The sequence below is a fragment of the Antedon bifida genome, chromosome 10 (assembly GCF_963402885.1).
Source record: "Antedon bifida chromosome 10, ecAntBifi1.1, whole genome shotgun sequence".
Classification (NCBI taxonomy): domain Eukaryota; kingdom Metazoa; phylum Echinodermata; class Crinoidea; order Comatulida; family Antedonidae; genus Antedon; species Antedon bifida.
Genome location: NC_136235.1, coordinates 21,537,072 through 21,553,805, shown reverse-complemented (window position 1 = coordinate 21,553,805; position 16,734 = coordinate 21,537,072). Strand labels below are relative to the sequence as shown.

Sequence of the window (16,734 nt, the reverse complement as noted above, 5' to 3'; positions counted from 1 at the left end):
GATAAATAAACTTCTGTTCATCTGCTGAAGTTATAGAAACTAACCCTGCTTCCTCTGCCTCACACTTTTCCTTTGCCTGATGCCAAGTACGCGTTTCACTGAAATATTTGTAGCAGCTTCCTTCGAATAAACTCCACGAAACTGGACAGCCACCTGATAAACGAAAAATTACGGGATAGCTTTAGGCTGCCAAAATATACATTATATCGATACATTCTGTTTTGTTAACTGTCTTCTTAACACTGGCGGACATGTCAAAATAACCCACTAAATATTACTAGTATTAGGCCTAATGGTTTTATATTGTATTCTAAACACTACCGTAATGTAACTTACCATTGGCTTCAGAAGGCATAAGGAGAAGGACAACAATATATACTTCTAAAATTCGGTTGTACATTTTATTATGATTTGCAAACAGAATTGATGTGTGATGCACTATCTGATGTTCATCATGATGTGCATTGTTAAAAATAATAACTTGTATTATTACATTTGTTTTGTTAGGCTGTAGGCCTAATTGAAATCACGATTTATTTTAAATTTTAAAAAAATCAATGGTATCTCAGTATTATTTTAAAAACATTACAATCTGTGAAAATGTAAAATTCATCAAACGTTAGGCCTAATAAACTTCGGGACTCGTTAGTAATGAAACGAAACAAAGCATCTACTTAGTCGTTAAAAAAGACTTTATAGAAGAAGCCTACTTTATTTCAATTATCATATTGTTTGTTTAGAATAATACTGAATCACTAAACTTTATTAGGTTATCGATATTGTAATGGCCAAGCTCTTGGCATTGAATAGTAGATGTGTAGATAGTTATATGTAGTAGCTGAAAACAATCCGCGCAAAACTAACTTTTTTTTTATTTCTGCGGTTCTATCAAAGAAGCCAGCAATTCTTATGTTTTCCAAAACGTATGCTCACTGTATGTAAGGCATATTTCTATACTATACTAAATACTTGGTAATATAGTAGATCACTGTACCTGGATGGTGTCACCAAAGCCTGTGTTAGAAGGTATAAGTCTACTCGTGTTGATTTACTGTATAATATGACAAACTAACTGTTATCACACATTTTTTAAGCGACTTGGAATATAAATGGATAGATAGACAGACATACATACAAAAAAAATCCTAAAAAATAAAGGAGCACAGGGGCTTCTTTTCGAGGTTTTATGGCAGTCTATTTAATGGAAAATCACTAAAGCTTCCAGGAAACTTTTACGATTATTAAAACGATTTGGTTTTAACACTAAATTGACCTTTTGCCGTTATATTAGACCAGTTGTTGAGTATGCTGATGTTGTTTGGCATTCTGGCCTGACTAGTAGATTAAGCGATTGTATTGTAAATGTTCAAAAGAGGGCTTGCCTTATAATGTTAGGAAACGATTATTTTTCTTACTCTGGTGCCCTTGATTTTCTTAAATTAGAGACTTTGGCTCAAAGAAGGGTGGAGCAGAGTATCTCCCCAAAATTAAACAAACAGCTGATTTAATCCCACCGACCAGACATAGCTGTCATGGTAGGAATTTAAGAAATAAAAACAAAATTACCCAGCTAGCGTCTAAAACATCCAGATTTACTAATAGCTCTATACCTTACTTCATCAAATTACTAAATTCTTAATTATCTCCCCTGCGAGCCTGCGTTTGCTCTTCCCTTCTTTGTTTCTGTTTTTTTAAATTAATTTTGTATATACTGTATATATATTTTTTCTATGACATGTATTTTTACACGCAATTTGGCTCTTAGCCACGAGTTGTAATTTTGGTCGATTTTTTATATTTGAAATAAAAGTGAATAATAATAATGTATGTCATACCAAAGGTCCACTTGTTTAGGCCTAGGCCTGGCATTTTCAATCTTCTAAATATCTCTCTTTCAAATAAAAGAAAAACAATAATCATTTTCCATTAAAAAAAAATATATCCGTAGAGATTCGAACTCAATATAGAATCTAGATTTCCGGGGACCTTTTCTATTTTAAACAGTTTGGTATGCCGATGGTATTGTTAGTCATTCGTGGTTAACACGCCACAATGTTAAATTTTGATGTTGTTGTTGTCTTTATTAGAAATTCAAATCATGTAAAGAAACAATTTTCCGGGCGGGAACCTAACATTATCACAATAATTATCATAGATGATTATGTTTTTCAAAGTATAAGTGCAATTTCCGGGAACCTTGCTCTATTTTCATTCTTAGGCTCTGCCCCAACCATGATGTGCTAGTAGGTCTAATGGAGACTTAATAATTACTTTCATATTTCAATAAATAGGTGCACTGTTTCATATAATTTCAAATCATGTAAAGTGCCATTTTTGGCCGGGAACCTAGCAGCTCTATATTTTAAAATTGTCTTTGCTCATCCCCAACCATGGTGGGGTACTGAAGACTCATTTACATTTTGTTTCAATAGTTGCAGCTCTATTTTAAACAGTTTGGTATGCCGTGCGTTGTCATGCAAATGAGTTTGTGCATTTGTAATGGGGAAGATGGTACATTGTTAGTCATTCGCGGTCAACACGTCACTCACTGTTAAATTTATTAGAAGATTGTTCAAATCATGTAAATAAAACATTTTTTCGTGCGGAAACCTAGCAGTTCCCCTCTTTTAGTTTGCAAAAGTAATCTCGAAAAGAACTCCATGTGGAAAAGATGCCCACCCAAGAGTACTAAAAAATGAAGGAGCACATGCGCTTCTTTTTTAGGTTGTATGGTAGTCTATTTAATGCAGAAATGAATGTCACACAACTTTGTTTCTGATTTTAAAAAAGGTTCACTTGTTTAGGCCTGACATTTTCAACCCTCTAAGTATCTGTAAAAATAAAAGAAAAATAATATTAATTTTCCATAAAAAAAAAATATATCCGTAGAGGTTCGAACCGGGCCCAATCTAGAGCTGAGAGCACTCAAACCTGAGCATCAACCGTTACGCCACGACGTACATGACTTAACAGCTGATAATCTCTAGTCTATTTATACGTGTATTACGCAATGCATCATTACGTTATAAGTATCATATTAACCTTGCAAAAACCAAAATGATCAGTTAGCTTAGTCGCCTGAGCGTCGTGTTAACACACGTATGTCGTGGGTTCGATTCCCACGCTGGTCGGTGGAATAGAGTTAAAGGCATGCGGCCACTGTGTTTGGGGTTCACAGATCATACGTCCCCCTTTCCACCACACATCATGAGGCGACAACATCAATGCATCTGGTGATGTGCTGGAAACGACCCCAAAAGGCTGTGGCAGGGCCTTAGTGCTGAGGCAGGGAGAGCACATTTAACATCTTTTTTTTTATTTAATTTTTTTTCAACCTGTATTCGATCTCGTAAATTTTATGTTTGGCGCCCTCAATTTTAAAAGAAATTAATAATTCTATTCGTTACGTATTTAGAATGGAATTTATATTCATCGTAGAGTACGAAGAGCCTCGTACAAATCGGTTTGGTATGCCGGCCGGTCGTGCGTTGTTATGCAAATGAGTTTATGCAGGTGTAGTGGGAAAGATTGTATTGTTAGTCATTCGCGATCAACACTCCACACTGTTAAATTTTGCTTTTAATAATCAATGTTACTACCTACATTGCTAGCGAAATATCCGATTCATGCAAGATATTGTATTATAATATAGTTATGAATAATCGTTTATGGTAGTTGGTATTCTTAGGTCGCACCTTTAATATCAGTTTTATTTTATCTGACTTGCGACTGTTTGTTTAGAATTATAGGTGTTGAAGATTGGACAAATGGTACTTATGATATGATTAGCTGTTTGAATTTGATAGACAGATGTGATAAACCAATAACATTACTTCAGGATATCAGAAAAGCATTAAACCTAGGCGGCATTGCAATCATTGCTGTTGTTATACCTTACAAGCCATTTGTTGAATTTGGTAAGTCCTTTCTAAGAAGATTGTAGTAAAACAGACATTTAGTATCGTGAACAGTATTGTAGGTGTCTTTCCTGATCTACAAGCTTATATAATCAACCGCTAATTACATTTCAACATCTATTGATTGTCATCTTGTAGTATCCAGTTGTATTGTGCTTACATACAGTGGGTAACTCTTTATTCCCAATTAAGTAGATGATTAAAAGTTACTGATATTAATAAATTTTGGAAAAATTATTAAACTTTACATGTTGCACATTAACTCAAAACGGTTTAATGGACACAAAGAAACAATATTAAAGTACTCTACCATATGGTTTATTTGAAAATGCTATACTCATCAAAATTCGTCGATGACAAGTATAGTAAAATAAAGCGTTCACACAAAATTGTGAAAAGGCATCTATGCATATTCATTTTTGAATGTGAACTTTGCACTTTTATTATTTTCAGGGTCTTCACAAAATGTGCCATCAGAGCACATGGAAGTGAAAGGAAACACTTGGGAAGAGCAGGCTGAAAGTTTTGTCGTAGACTACTTTATTCCTGCGGGTTTTAAACTCCGTTCATTTACTCGCTTGCCATATCTGTGTGAGGGCGACATTCATAATCCTTTTTATGTGCTGATAGACGCTTTATTTGTGCTTGAATCATGAAATGTTGACAGTGGAAATATTCAAGTGGACACGCCTCATTTGGGACACTCCTATTCAGGGGACACCTCTTTTAAGGGGACCTTATCCTTGTTTTTTTATATTTTATTTATACCTTTACCTTTATTTCAGTCAGTGTGATCATGGTAAAGCATAATGAAATCATTAAAAATTGGCGAGTTGGGTATAAATTGTAATCTTCCTGTGTTTTTGCATGCTGTATTTAAATGTGCAAACAACAAACAATCCATTTATATTGAAAATAATTTGACATTTCCTTCCGTATTGTACACCATGAAATTGTCTTTATTTACTTTCAAGTTTCGTCTTAAACATTTTCTATGAAATAATACAATTGCATCTAATATAGTAATTGTACATAGTAATACTAAATAGATAATATACTAATTGTATCAATGTTCAATTATTGAAAGCAATTTTGAATAAAGATGTAGATAAATTGTTAGGCCTAAGGCATTTCTAAATAATAGAACCTGACCATGTGGTCAGTTTTTTTAAGATGACAACTCCTGACCACAGTGGAATTTAGGTCCAAAGTTATAATGTATAATATTAAATGTGTAGTGGTCTACTATAAGTGCTTTAAATCACCATGATTATAATCTTATTCAAATTCCTAGCCCTACTAAATGTTGATTCTAAAAAGAGAAATATTATCAATGTTTATAACAATAAAAGTGACATTCTTTTATAGATATTATGATAAATCCGTATTACCATTTCAAGTCATAGAGTGCACAATGCATAGTTATTGCCGTGTTAACTACGCTGTGTTCATCATAAGATCCAAGCGCATAACACACCATAACTGAACTTGAAAAGGGTTGAATCTGGAACGATGTACAGCCGTCAAACGAGAGACAGAACTGCAAACATCGTGTTTTACTTCCAGTTAGCAGCTGACCAATTGTCAATACATTTATGTTTTCGGCAGTCAGACAATTGTGCGGACCTTTCTCTGTAATTGTCGCAATGTGTGTTGTATCGTATTGCGAATGTTGACGATCTTGGTCTACATAAGAAAAACAAAGTGTCTGAATTAGAATGTGAAAGTTAAATAAATTAGATTTACATTTTTCTGTTTCAATCTGAATGATTGTATACAGTTTATTACTTGTAATGAGAAAATACAAATTGATAGTGTATTCCTCATCTGCCTATGGGCCTAAAACTCAACACTAAAACATTTAAGAATATCAACATAATTATTTTGTTATTCGTTGAACAGAGTCCACCTTCGATTGAAAATGGGAATATCGTGACACAACGATCTTTTTGATTGATATCCGAATGTGTTAGTTTTATACCAATTTATTTAAGTTATAGACATAAATAATAAGAGTTTTCAAAAGCATTAGCATTCTGTTTCTTCGAATAAGCGTCTTGTTAAGAGGCGGTCGTACAGTACTTACCCTTTTCACAAAAAAACGGACGTTTGTCCGAGGAACAAGGTACATCATTCCAACGACCCTCTGGTTCGCATTTCATTAAAATGCAATCTTCATTTCCGAAATTATCTGGTTGACCTTGGACCCAATCTCAGAAAAAATAATAAAAGAGATAAATAACCGTTTCCTTCAAATATATAGACGCAGTCGTTTAACAGCATTAACATTGAACATAAAACAACATTGCCGGGTAGACGTCATTTTATTAGAGTTCTCCTCTACTGAATATTCAGAATCTACTAAAATGATTTAAACAACTAAAAACATCTTATTACTTCACTACCTGATCATGACAATTGTTGTCGAAGCTAATGTTAGATAAGTAGGAAGAAGTAACAGAAATCGTCCTTACATTCAAACACTACTGGTTCAGTGCTTATCCACTTGAATGTATCTTCAATATTGATGTCATTTAGACCAATCCATGTATCGTGACAGTCGTTCCTTTCAAGATTACGAATAAACTCCTGTTCATCTGCTGAAGTTATAGAAACTAACAATGCTTCCTCTGCCTTACACTTTTCCTTTGCTTGGTGCCAAGTACACGTTTCACTGAAGTATTTGTAGCAGCTTCCTTCGAATAAACTCCATGAAGGTGGACAGTAGCCTGTTGAGGGAAACAATAAAAATACCGAATTAGACCTGGAATTAGACTGCACAAATACATGAAGTATGGTGTTGTATAGTCTAAGTCTAAGTATGTACTAAGTCTAAGTATGTACTAAGTGCTTATAGGTGATTATGTTAAAAATAAACCTAAAAGATAAACAGTAATGATTTTGTTGACCTAATTGCTCTTGTACCCTTAAAACAAATGAATTCTCTGCTTCACAAAATATTATAACATTAACAATTTGTGGAGCACCGTTTCAAAGAACTTCATAAAGATCTCTTTAAAGTAAAAAAGATTATTACAGGCACTTATTGAAAATTATCAATTGTGACCGTGATACCACAGCGGAACACAGACACACCTTAAGCTTAGTAAGTAACCTAAGAACGGGGGATGTCTTTAATCTTGCATAACATCGTAGGACTTTGCGAACATTTATTGCATTACTCGTTTTTATGTCAATTCGAGATGGTAGTTTGATACATTATCCAGACAAATATTCAGTCACTTTAACTCTCTTTTGACCTCTATATCACATGTTTAAACAAATTATTTATTGGAATAATATCATCATATCTTTCATATTATTACACCACAATAGATTAGCTTGCAAACGACTATCGATACCATAGTAATGAGAAGTGAATGCTTACCGGCTTTACCAAATGGTAATATTTGGAGAAAACGAATCGTTGAAAAAACAATCAGAACATTGATGAACAACTTCATTATGACGGTCTGATGCTGAACTTACCGTCTTTCAGCATACAAGTCTTGGTCTGAACCCTGCTAAACTTAACGTCTTTCAGGATACAAGTCTTGATCTGAACCCTGCTAAACTTAACGTCTTTCAGGATACAAGTCTTGATCTGAATCCTGCTAAACTTAACGTCTTTCAGGATGACAAGTCTTGATCTGAACCCTGCTAAACTTAACGTCTTTCAGGATGACAAGTCTTGGTCTGAACCCTGCTAAACTTAACGTCTTTCAGGATACAAGTCTTGGTCTGAACCCTGCTAAACTTAACGTCTTTCAGGATACAAGTCTTGATCTGAACCCTGCTAAACTTAACGTCTTTCAGGATACAAGTCTTGATCTGAATCCTGCTAAACTTAACGTCTTTCAGGATGACAAGTCTTGATCTGAACCCTGCTAAACTCAACGTCTTTCAGGATGACAAGTCTTGATCTGAACCCTCCTAAACTTAGCGTCTTTCAGGATGACAAGTCTTGATTTGAACCCTGCTAAACTCAACGTCTTTCAGGATACAAGTCTTGATCTGAACCCTGCTAAACTCAACGTCTTTCAGGATACAAGTCTTGATCTGAACCCTCCTAAACTTAGCGTCTTTCAGGATGACAAGTCTTGATCTGAACCCTGCTAAACTTAGCGTCTTTCAGGATGACAAGTCTTGATCTGAACCCTGCTAAACTTAGCGTCTTTCAGGATGACAAGTCTTGATCTGAACCCTGCTAAACTTCATATGGCATCTGGTTTGTATCTTTTTCCATTATTATAACCAGTATTGAAAATAACACTTAATTCTTAATTAATTTCATTTTTACGAGAATTATGTATCAATATCTAACTATTTTGTAAGTGTCGCTAATTCTTAATTCAGTTAATTTTTAAGAGAATGTTGATACACCGGAATATGTTTGAAATAATACAGCATGGTATCAATATTCAATTGATAGGTTATTGCTCCTCGCTAATTTATGTCTATCCACGTAAAGTATACGGCGGATGAAAGAGTCCAAGACACCTAAAATATACATAAAACGAAACAATCATATATACCATTATTATAACGAGTATTGAAATTATTACTTAATTCTTAGTTAAATTCATTTTTTACGAGAATTATGTATCAATATCTAACTATTTTTTAAGTGTCGCTAATTCTTAATTCAGTTAATTTTTAAGAGAATGTTGATACACCGGAATATGTTTGAAATAATACAACATGGTATCAATATTCAATTGATAGGTTATTGCTCCTCGCTAATTTATGTCTGTCCACGTAAAGTATACGGCGGATGAAAGAGTCCAACCCCTAAAATATACATAAAACGAAACAATCAAAAACAACGCTCGGTAAAAGAACATAAAATTCACAAAGAGCAACTTTGGCGTTTAAAAAACATACGCATACATACTTAATCTTTTAGTTTGCAAAAGTAATCTCGAAAAGAAGCCCATCTGGAAAAGAAGCCTATCCGTTGAAAAGAAGCCCACCCAAGAGTACTAAAAATGAAGGAGCACGTGGGTTTCTTTTCGAGGTTTTATGGTAGTCTATTAAATTAAAAAATAAATGCCATACAACATTATCTCTCTTTCAAAAAAGAAAAACAATATTCATTTTCCATTAAAAAAAATATCCATAGAGGCAGCATTCACTGTAGTATTTTTACTCTACTCTACAGCTCACTATGTCGGTCGGTTGGTCGGATGGTTGGTCGGTCGGTCGGTTGGTCGGTCGGTCGGTAAACACTAACTCAAATTTGAGCACACGATTGCAGCCATGTATATGGCCTTGTTTTATATTTTAGTTATACCTTTACCTATATTTCAGTCAGTTTTATCATGGTGAAGCTAGATGAAATTGGCGAGTTGGGTATAAATTGTAATCTTGCTGTGTTTTTGCATGCTGTATTTAAATCTGCAAACAACAAACAATCCATTTATATTGAAAATAATTTGACATTTCCTTCCGTATTGTACACCATGAAATTGTCTTTATTTACTTTCAAATTTCGTCTTAAACATTTCCTATGAAATAATACAATTGCATCTAATATAGTAATTGTACATAGTAATACTAAATAGATAATATACTAATTGTATCAATGTTCAATTATTGAAAGCAATTTTGAATAAAGATGTAGATAAATTGTTAGGCCTAAGGCATTTCTAAATAATAGAACATGACCATGTGGTCAGTTTTTTTTAAGATAAGATGAACTCCTGACCACAGTGGAATTTAGGTCCAAAGTTATAATGTATAATATTAAATGTGTAGTGGTCTACTATAAGTGCTTTAAATCACCATGATTATAATCTTATTCAAATTCCTAGCCCTACTAAATGTTGATTCTAAAAACGTGTATAGACTAATATGAAGAAGAGAAATATTATCAATGTTTATAACAATAAAAGTGACATTCTTTTATAGATATTATGATAAATCCGTATTACCATTTCAAGTCATAGAGTGCGCAATGCATAGTTATTGCCGTGTTAACTACGCTATGTTCATCATAAGATCCAAGCGCATAACACACCATAACTGAACTTGAAAAGGGTTGAATCTGGAACGATGTACAACCATCAAACGAGAGACAGAACTGCAAACATCGTGTTTTACTTCCAGTTAGCAGCTCACCAATTGTCAATACATTTATGTTTTCGGCAGTCAGACAATTGTGCGGACCTTTCTCTGTAATTGTCGCAATGTGTGTTGTATCGTATTGCGAATGTGGACGATCTTGGTCTAAATAAGAAAAAAATGTAATGTGAAAGTTATATAAATTAGATTTACATTTTTCTGCTTCAATCCGAATGATTGTATGCAGTTTATTACTTGTAATGGGAAATACCAGATTGGCCTATACAAAACTCAACACTAAAAAAAGTTAAGAATATCAACATAATTATTTTGTTATTCGTTGAATAGAGTCCGCCTTCGATTGAACATGGGAATATCGTGACGATCTTTTTTATTGATATCCGCATTTGTTAGTTTCATACCAATTTATTCAAGTTATAGACATAAATAATAACAGTTTTTCAAAAGCATTGGTATTCTATTAGATAATTGTGTCGCGTCATGTTCTCGGTCGTACAGTACGAACTTACCTTTTTCACAAAAAAACGGACGTTCCGAGGAACAAACTTTATCGTTCCAACGACCCTCTGAAGCGCATCTCATTTCAACGCAATCTTCACCTTCATTATAATTATCTGGTTGTCCTCCGTTCCAATCTCAGAAAAAATAATTTTAAAAAAGAGATAAATAACCATTTCCTTCACAAATATAGACGCAGTCGTTTAACAGCATTAAAATTGAACATAAAACAACATTGACGTCATTTTATTAGAGTCCTTCACTGAATGATCAGAATCTATGTATATATATAAATCTACGTAAGGGCAAAATTCGGTAAATCGCACTAAAATTATTAAAACAACTAAACAACTAAAACAATTATCTTATTACTTCACTACCTGATCATGAAAATTGTTGTCGAAGCTAATAGGAAGAATTAACAGAAATCGTCCTTACCGGAAAACACAAATGGTTCAGTGCTTATCCACTTGAATGTATCTTCAATATTGATGTCATTCAGACCAATCCATGTATCGGAACAGTCGTCTCTTTCAAGATTACGATAAATAAACTCTTGTTCACCTTCTGAAGTTATAGAAACTAACAATGCTTCCTCTGCCTCACACGTTTCCTTTGCGTAGTGCCAAGTACGCGGTTCATTGACGTATTTGTAGCAGCTTCCTTCGAATAAACTCCACGAAGCTGGACAGCCACCTGATAAACGAAAAATTACGGGATACCTTTAGGCTGCCAAAATATACATTATATCGATAATCTGTTTTGTTAACTGTCTTCTTAACACTGGCGGACATGTCAAAATAACCCACTAAAGATTACTAGTATAGGCCTAATGGTTTTATATTGTATTTTAAACACTACCGTAATGTAACTTACCATTGGCTTCAGAAGGCATAAGGAGAAGGACAACAATATATACTTCTAAAATTCGGTTGTACATTTTATTATGATTTGCAAACAGAATTGATGTGTGATGCACTATCTGATGTTCATCATGATGTGCATTGTTTGCATTGTAAAAATAATAACTTGTATTATTATATTTGTTTTGTTAGGCTGTAGGCCTAATTGAAATCACGATTTATTTTAAATTTTAAAAAAATCAATGGTATCTCAGTATTATTTTAAGAACATTACAATCTGTGAAAATGTAAAATTCATCAAACGTTAGGCCTAATATCAATTTAATTTCGGGACTCGTTAGTAATGAAATGAAACAAAGCATCTACTTAGTCGTTAAAAAAGACTTTATAGAAGAATTAAAAGACGTTTACTATATAATTTCAATATAAAATTTAATGACAAAAAGAGAGATCGACGTTTCGGTACCATCATAGAAAATGGTTCTATGATGGTACCGAAACGTCGATCTCTCTTTTTGTCATTAAATTTTATATTGAAATTTATAGAAGAAGCCTACTTTATTTCAATTATCATATTGTTTGGTTAAGATAATACATACTGAATCACTAAACTTTATTAGGTTATCGATATTGTAATGGCCAAGCTCTTGGCATTGAATAGTAGATGTGTAGATAGTTATATGTAGTAGCTGAAAACAATCCGCGCAAAACTAACTTTTTTTTTATTTCTGCGGTTCTATCAAAGAAGTCAGCAATTCTTATGTTTTCCAAAACGTATGCCCACTGTATGTAAGGCATATTTCTATACTATACTAAATACTTGGTAATATAGTAGATCACTGTACCTGGATGGTGTCACCAAAGCCTGTGTTAGAAGGTATAAGTCTACTCGTGTTGATTTACTGTATAATATGACAAACTAACTGTTATCACACATTTTTTAAGCGACTTGGAATATAAATGGATAGATAGACAGACATACAGACAAACCCCACCTCCTAAAAAATGAAGGAGCACAGGGGCTTCTTTTCGAGGTTTTATGGCAGTCTATTTAATGGAAAATCACTAAAGCTTCCAGGAAACTTTTACGATCATTAAAACGATTTGGTTTTAACACTAAATTGACCTTTTGCCGTTATATTAGACCAGTTGTTGAGTATGCTGATGTTGTTTGGCATTCTGGCCTGACTAGTAGATTAAGCGATTGTATTGTAAATGTTCAAAAGAGGGCTTGCCTTATAATGTTAGGAAACGATTATTTTTCTTACTCTGGTGCCCTTGATTTTCTTAAATTAGAGACTTTGGCTCAAAGAAGGGTGGAGCAGAGTATCTCCCCAAAATTAAACAAACAGCTGATTTAATCCCACCGACCAGACATAGCTGTCATGAGGAATTTAAGAAATAAAAACAAAATTACCCAGCTAGCGTCTAAAACATCCAGATTTACTAATAGCTCTATACCCTACTTCATCAAATTACTAAATTCTTAATTATCTCCCCTGCGAGCCTGCGTTTGCTCTTCCCTTCTTTGTTTCTGTTTTTTTTAATTAATTTTGTATATACTGTATATATATTTTTTCTATGACATGTATTTTTACACGCAATTTGGCTCTTAGCCACGAGTTGTAATTTTGGTCGATTTTTTATATTTGAAATAAAAGTGAATAATAATAATGTATGTCATACCAAAGGTCCACTTGTTTAGGCCTAAGCCTGGCATTTTAAATCTTCTAAATATCTCTCTTTCAAATAAAAGAAAAACAATATTCATTTTCCATTAAAAAAAATATATCCGTAGAGATTCGAACTCAATATAGAATCTAGATTTCCGGGGACCTTGTAGCTCTATTTTAAACAGTTTGGTATGCCGATGGTATTGTTAGTCATTCGTGGTTAACACGCCACAATGTTAAATGTTGATGTTGTTGTTGCCTTTATTAGAAATTCAAATCATGTAAAGAAACAATTTTCCGGGCGGGAACCTAACATTATCACAATAATAATTATCATAGGTGCAATTTCCGGGAACCTTGCTCTATTTTCAATCTTAGGCTCTGCCCCAACCATGGTGTGTTAGTAGGTCTAATGGAGACTTAATAATTAATTTCATATTTCAATAAATAGGTGCACTTTTCGGGGACAAGCTCTATTTCTATTGTCCTGGCGAATCTTATAGTTTGTTTCATATAATTTCAAATCATGTAAAGTGCCATTTTTGGCCGGGAACCTAGCAGCTCTATATTTTAAAATTGTCTTTGCTCATCCCCAACCATGGTGGGGTACTAAAGACTCTTATACATTTGTTTCAATAGATGTCATTTCCGGGGACGTTGCAGCTCTATTTTAAACAGTTTGGTATGCCGTGCGTTGTCATGCAAATGAGTTTGTGCATTTGTAATGGGGAAGATGGTACATTGTTAGTCATTCGCGGTCAACACGCCACGCACTGTTAAATTTATTAGAAGATTGTTCAAATCATGTAAATAAAACATTTTTTCGTGCGGAAACCTAGCAGTTTCGCTCTTTTAGTTTGCAAAAGTAATCTCGAAAAGAACTCCATGTGGAAAAAGAAGCCCACCCAAGAGTACTAAAAAATGAAGGAGCACATGCGCTTCTTTTTTAGGTTGTATGGTAGTCTATTTAATTCAGAAATGAATGTCACACAACTTTGTTTCTGATTTTAAAAAAGGTTCACTTGTTTAGGCCTGACATTTTCAACCCTCTAAGTATCTGTCAAAATAAAAGAAAAATAATATTAATTTTCCATAAAAAAAAAAAAAAAATATCCGTAGAGGTTCGAACCGGGTCCAATCTAGAGCTGAGAGCACTCAAACCTGAGCATCAACCGTTACGCCACGACGTACATGACTTAACAGCTGATCATCTATAGTCTATTTATACGTGTATTACGCAATGCATCATTACGTCATAAGTATCATAATAACCTTGTAAAAACCAAAATGATCAGTTAGCTCAGTCGCCTGAGCGTCGTGTTAACACACGTATGTCGTGGGTTCGATTCCCACGCTGGTCGGTGGAATAGAGTTAAAGGCATGCGGCCACTGTGTTTGGGGTTCACAGATCATACGTCCCCCTTTCCACCACACATCATGAGGCGACAACATCAATGCATCTGGTGATGTGCTGGAAACGACCCCAAAAGGCTGTGGCAGGGCCTTAGTGCTGAGGCAGGGAGAGCACATTTAACATCTTTTTTTTTATTTAATTTTTTTTCAACCTGTATTCGATCTCGTAAATTTTATGTTTGGCGCCCTCCATTTTAAAAGAAATTAATACTTCTCTAAGTTACGTATTTAGAATGGAAATTTATCGCAAGAGTACGAAGCGGTTCGGTATGCCGTGCGTTGTTATGCAAATGAGTTTATACAGGTGTAGTGGGAAAGATTGTATTGTTAGTCATTCGCGATCAACACGCCACACTGTTAAATTTTTATTTTATTAATCAATGTTACTACATTGCTAGAGAAATGTCCGATTCATACAAGATATTGTATTGTAATATGTTATGAATAATCGTTTATGGTAGTTGGTGTGTATGGCCGCACCGTTCCAGAATAAACATGTTTTAAACAGATAGTTTGTCTCCGATGGTTTTTGTATGGGGTTAATGGGGAGTAAAATAAGATAAAATTTAGAACATTTGCAAAGATGCCGATGTCTAGACCAACTTCTAAACTTAAGGCCTTAGGCATACGAAGTCGAGTTTTTTAAGTAGAAAATTTTTTTTCAATAACATTTATTTATTTAAGATGTAGATAAAGATTTAGATAAAATGTCTAGACCAACTTCTAAACTTATACTAATTTCGCCGCCGGGCTAGGCCTTAGGCATATACGAAGTCGAGTTTAAGTAGAAAACCCCACCTAACATTTTGAAGTCGATCTGGATAGTTGACATTTTAACATTATCATAATTATCATAGGCGATAATGTATAATATTAATAAGTATAAGTGCAATTCTGGGGACTTAGCTCTATTTTAATTCTTAGCTCTGCCCCAACCGCGGTGGGCTAGTACTGGAGACTTCTGATTTAATTTCATATTTCAATGAATAGGTGCACTTTCCGGGGACAAGCTCTATTGTCCTGGTGAGTCTTAAATAATTCCAAATCATGTAAAGTTTTTTCGACCGGGACTCCTAGCAGTTCTATTTTTCAAAATTGTCTTTGCTCATCCCCAACCATAGTGGGGTACTAAAGACTCTTATACATTTGTTTCAATAGATGTCATTTCCGGGGACGTTGCAGCTCTATTTTAAACAGTTTGGTATGCCGTGCGTTGTCATGCAAATGAGTTTGTGCATTTGTAATGGGGAAGATGGTACATTGTTAGTCATTCGCGGTCAACACGCCACGCACTGTTAAATTTATTAGAAGATTGTTCAAATCATGTAAATAAAACATTTTTTCGTGCGGAAACCTAGCAGTTTCGCTCTTTTAGTTTGCAAAAGTAATCTCGAAAAGAACTCCATGTGGAAAAAGAAGCCCACCCAAGAGTACTAAAAAATGAAGGAGCACATGCGCTTCTTTTTTAGGTTGTATGGTAGTCTAATTCAGAAATGAATGTCACACAACTTTGTTTCTGATTTTAAAAAAGGTTCACTTGTTTAGGCCTGACATTTTCAACCCTCTAAGTATCTGTCAAAATAAAAGAAAAATAATATTAATTTTCCATAAAAAAAAAAAAAATAAATAAAAAACCGTAGAGGTTCGAACCGGGTCCAATCTAAAGCTGAGAGCACTCAAACCTGAGCATCAACCGTTACGCCACGACGTACATGACTTAACAGCTGATAATCTATAGTCTATTTATACGTGTATTACGCAATGCATCATTACGTCATAAGTATCATAATAACCTTGTAAAAACCAAAATGATCAGTTAGCTCAGTCGCCTGAGCGTCGTGTTAACACACGTATGTCGTGGGTTCGATTCCCACGCTGGTCGGTGGAATAGAGTTAAAGGCATGCGGCCACTGTGTTTGGGGTTCACAGATCATACGTCCCCCTTTCCACCACACATCATGAGGCGACAACATCAATGCATCTGGTGATGTGCTGGAAACGACCCCAAAAGGCTGTGGCAGGGCCTTAGTGCTGAGGCAGGGAGAGCACATTTAACATCTTTTTTTTTATTTAATTTTTTTTCAACCTGTATTCGATCTCGTAAATTTTATGTTTGGCGCCCTCCATTTTAAAAGAAATTAATACTTCTCTAAGTTACGTATTTAGAATGGAAATTTATCGCAAGAGTACGAAGCGGTTCGGTATGCCGTGCGTTGTTATGCAAATGAGTTTATACAGGTGTAGTGGGAAAGATTGTATTGTTAGTCATTCGCGATCAACACGCCA

General features: G+C 34.5%; 3 protein-coding genes across 3 annotated transcripts; 1 reads left to right on the top strand and 2 right to left on the bottom strand.

The window, feature by feature from the left end:
- Nucleotides 1-3,564: 3,564 nt before the first annotated feature.
- Nucleotides 3,565-5,891, top strand: LOC144854113 (protein-L-histidine N-pros-methyltransferase-like). Its single transcript, XM_078712001.1, has 2 exons — nucleotides 3,565-3,917; nucleotides 4,371-5,891. Exons 1-2 carry the CDS (start codon nucleotides 3,782-3,784, stop codon nucleotides 4,571-4,573), a joined length of 339 nt encoding a protein of 112 aa, XP_078568127.1. The 5' UTR covers nucleotides 3,565-3,781; the 3' UTR covers nucleotides 4,574-5,891.
- A 3,756-nt stretch (nucleotides 5,892-9,647) lies between these two features.
- Nucleotides 9,648-10,598, bottom strand: LOC144854426 (uncharacterized). Its single transcript, XM_078712382.1, has 2 exons — nucleotides 10,511-10,598; nucleotides 9,648-10,145 (listed from the first exon to the last, which is right to left on the bottom strand). The coding sequence occupies exons 1-2, from the start codon at nucleotides 10,581-10,583 to the stop codon at nucleotides 9,847-9,849; spliced, it is 372 nt and encodes a 123-aa protein (XP_078568508.1). The 5' UTR covers nucleotides 10,584-10,598; the 3' UTR covers nucleotides 9,648-9,846.
- Nucleotides 10,599-10,917: 319 nt separating this feature from the next.
- Nucleotides 10,918-11,439, bottom strand: LOC144853539 (C-type lectin domain family 4 member D-like). Its single transcript, XM_078711234.1, has 2 exons — nucleotides 11,376-11,439; nucleotides 10,918-11,195 (listed from the first exon to the last, which is right to left on the bottom strand). The coding sequence occupies exons 1-2, from the start codon at nucleotides 11,437-11,439 to the stop codon at nucleotides 10,918-10,920; spliced, it is 342 nt and encodes a 113-aa protein (XP_078567360.1).
- Between the last annotated feature and the right edge of the window lie 5,295 nt (nucleotides 11,440-16,734).

Coding starts and splice junctions, on each gene's coding strand:
- LOC144854113 (XM_078712001.1), top strand. CDS start 3,782: ATGATTAGCTGTTTGAATTTGATAGACAGATGTGATAAACCAATAACA. Junction 3,918..4,370: donor CAAGCCATTTGTTGAATTTG/GTAAGTCCTTTC, acceptor TATTATTTTCAG/GGTCTTCACAAAATGTGCCA.
- LOC144854426 (XM_078712382.1), bottom strand. CDS start 10,583: ATGAGATGCGCTTCAGAGGGTCGTTGGAACGATAAAGTTTGTTCCTCG. Junction 10,146..10,510: donor TCCGTTTTTTTGTGAAAAAG/GTAAGTTCGTAC, acceptor TTTCTTATTTAG/ACCAAGATCGTCCACATTCG.
- LOC144853539 (XM_078711234.1), bottom strand. CDS start 11,439: ATGTACAACCGAATTTTAGAAGTATATATTGTTGTCCTTCTCCTTATG. Junction 11,196..11,375: donor TATGCCTTCTGAAGCCAATG/GTAAGTTACATT, acceptor TTCGTTTATCAG/GTGGCTGTCCAGCTTCGTGG.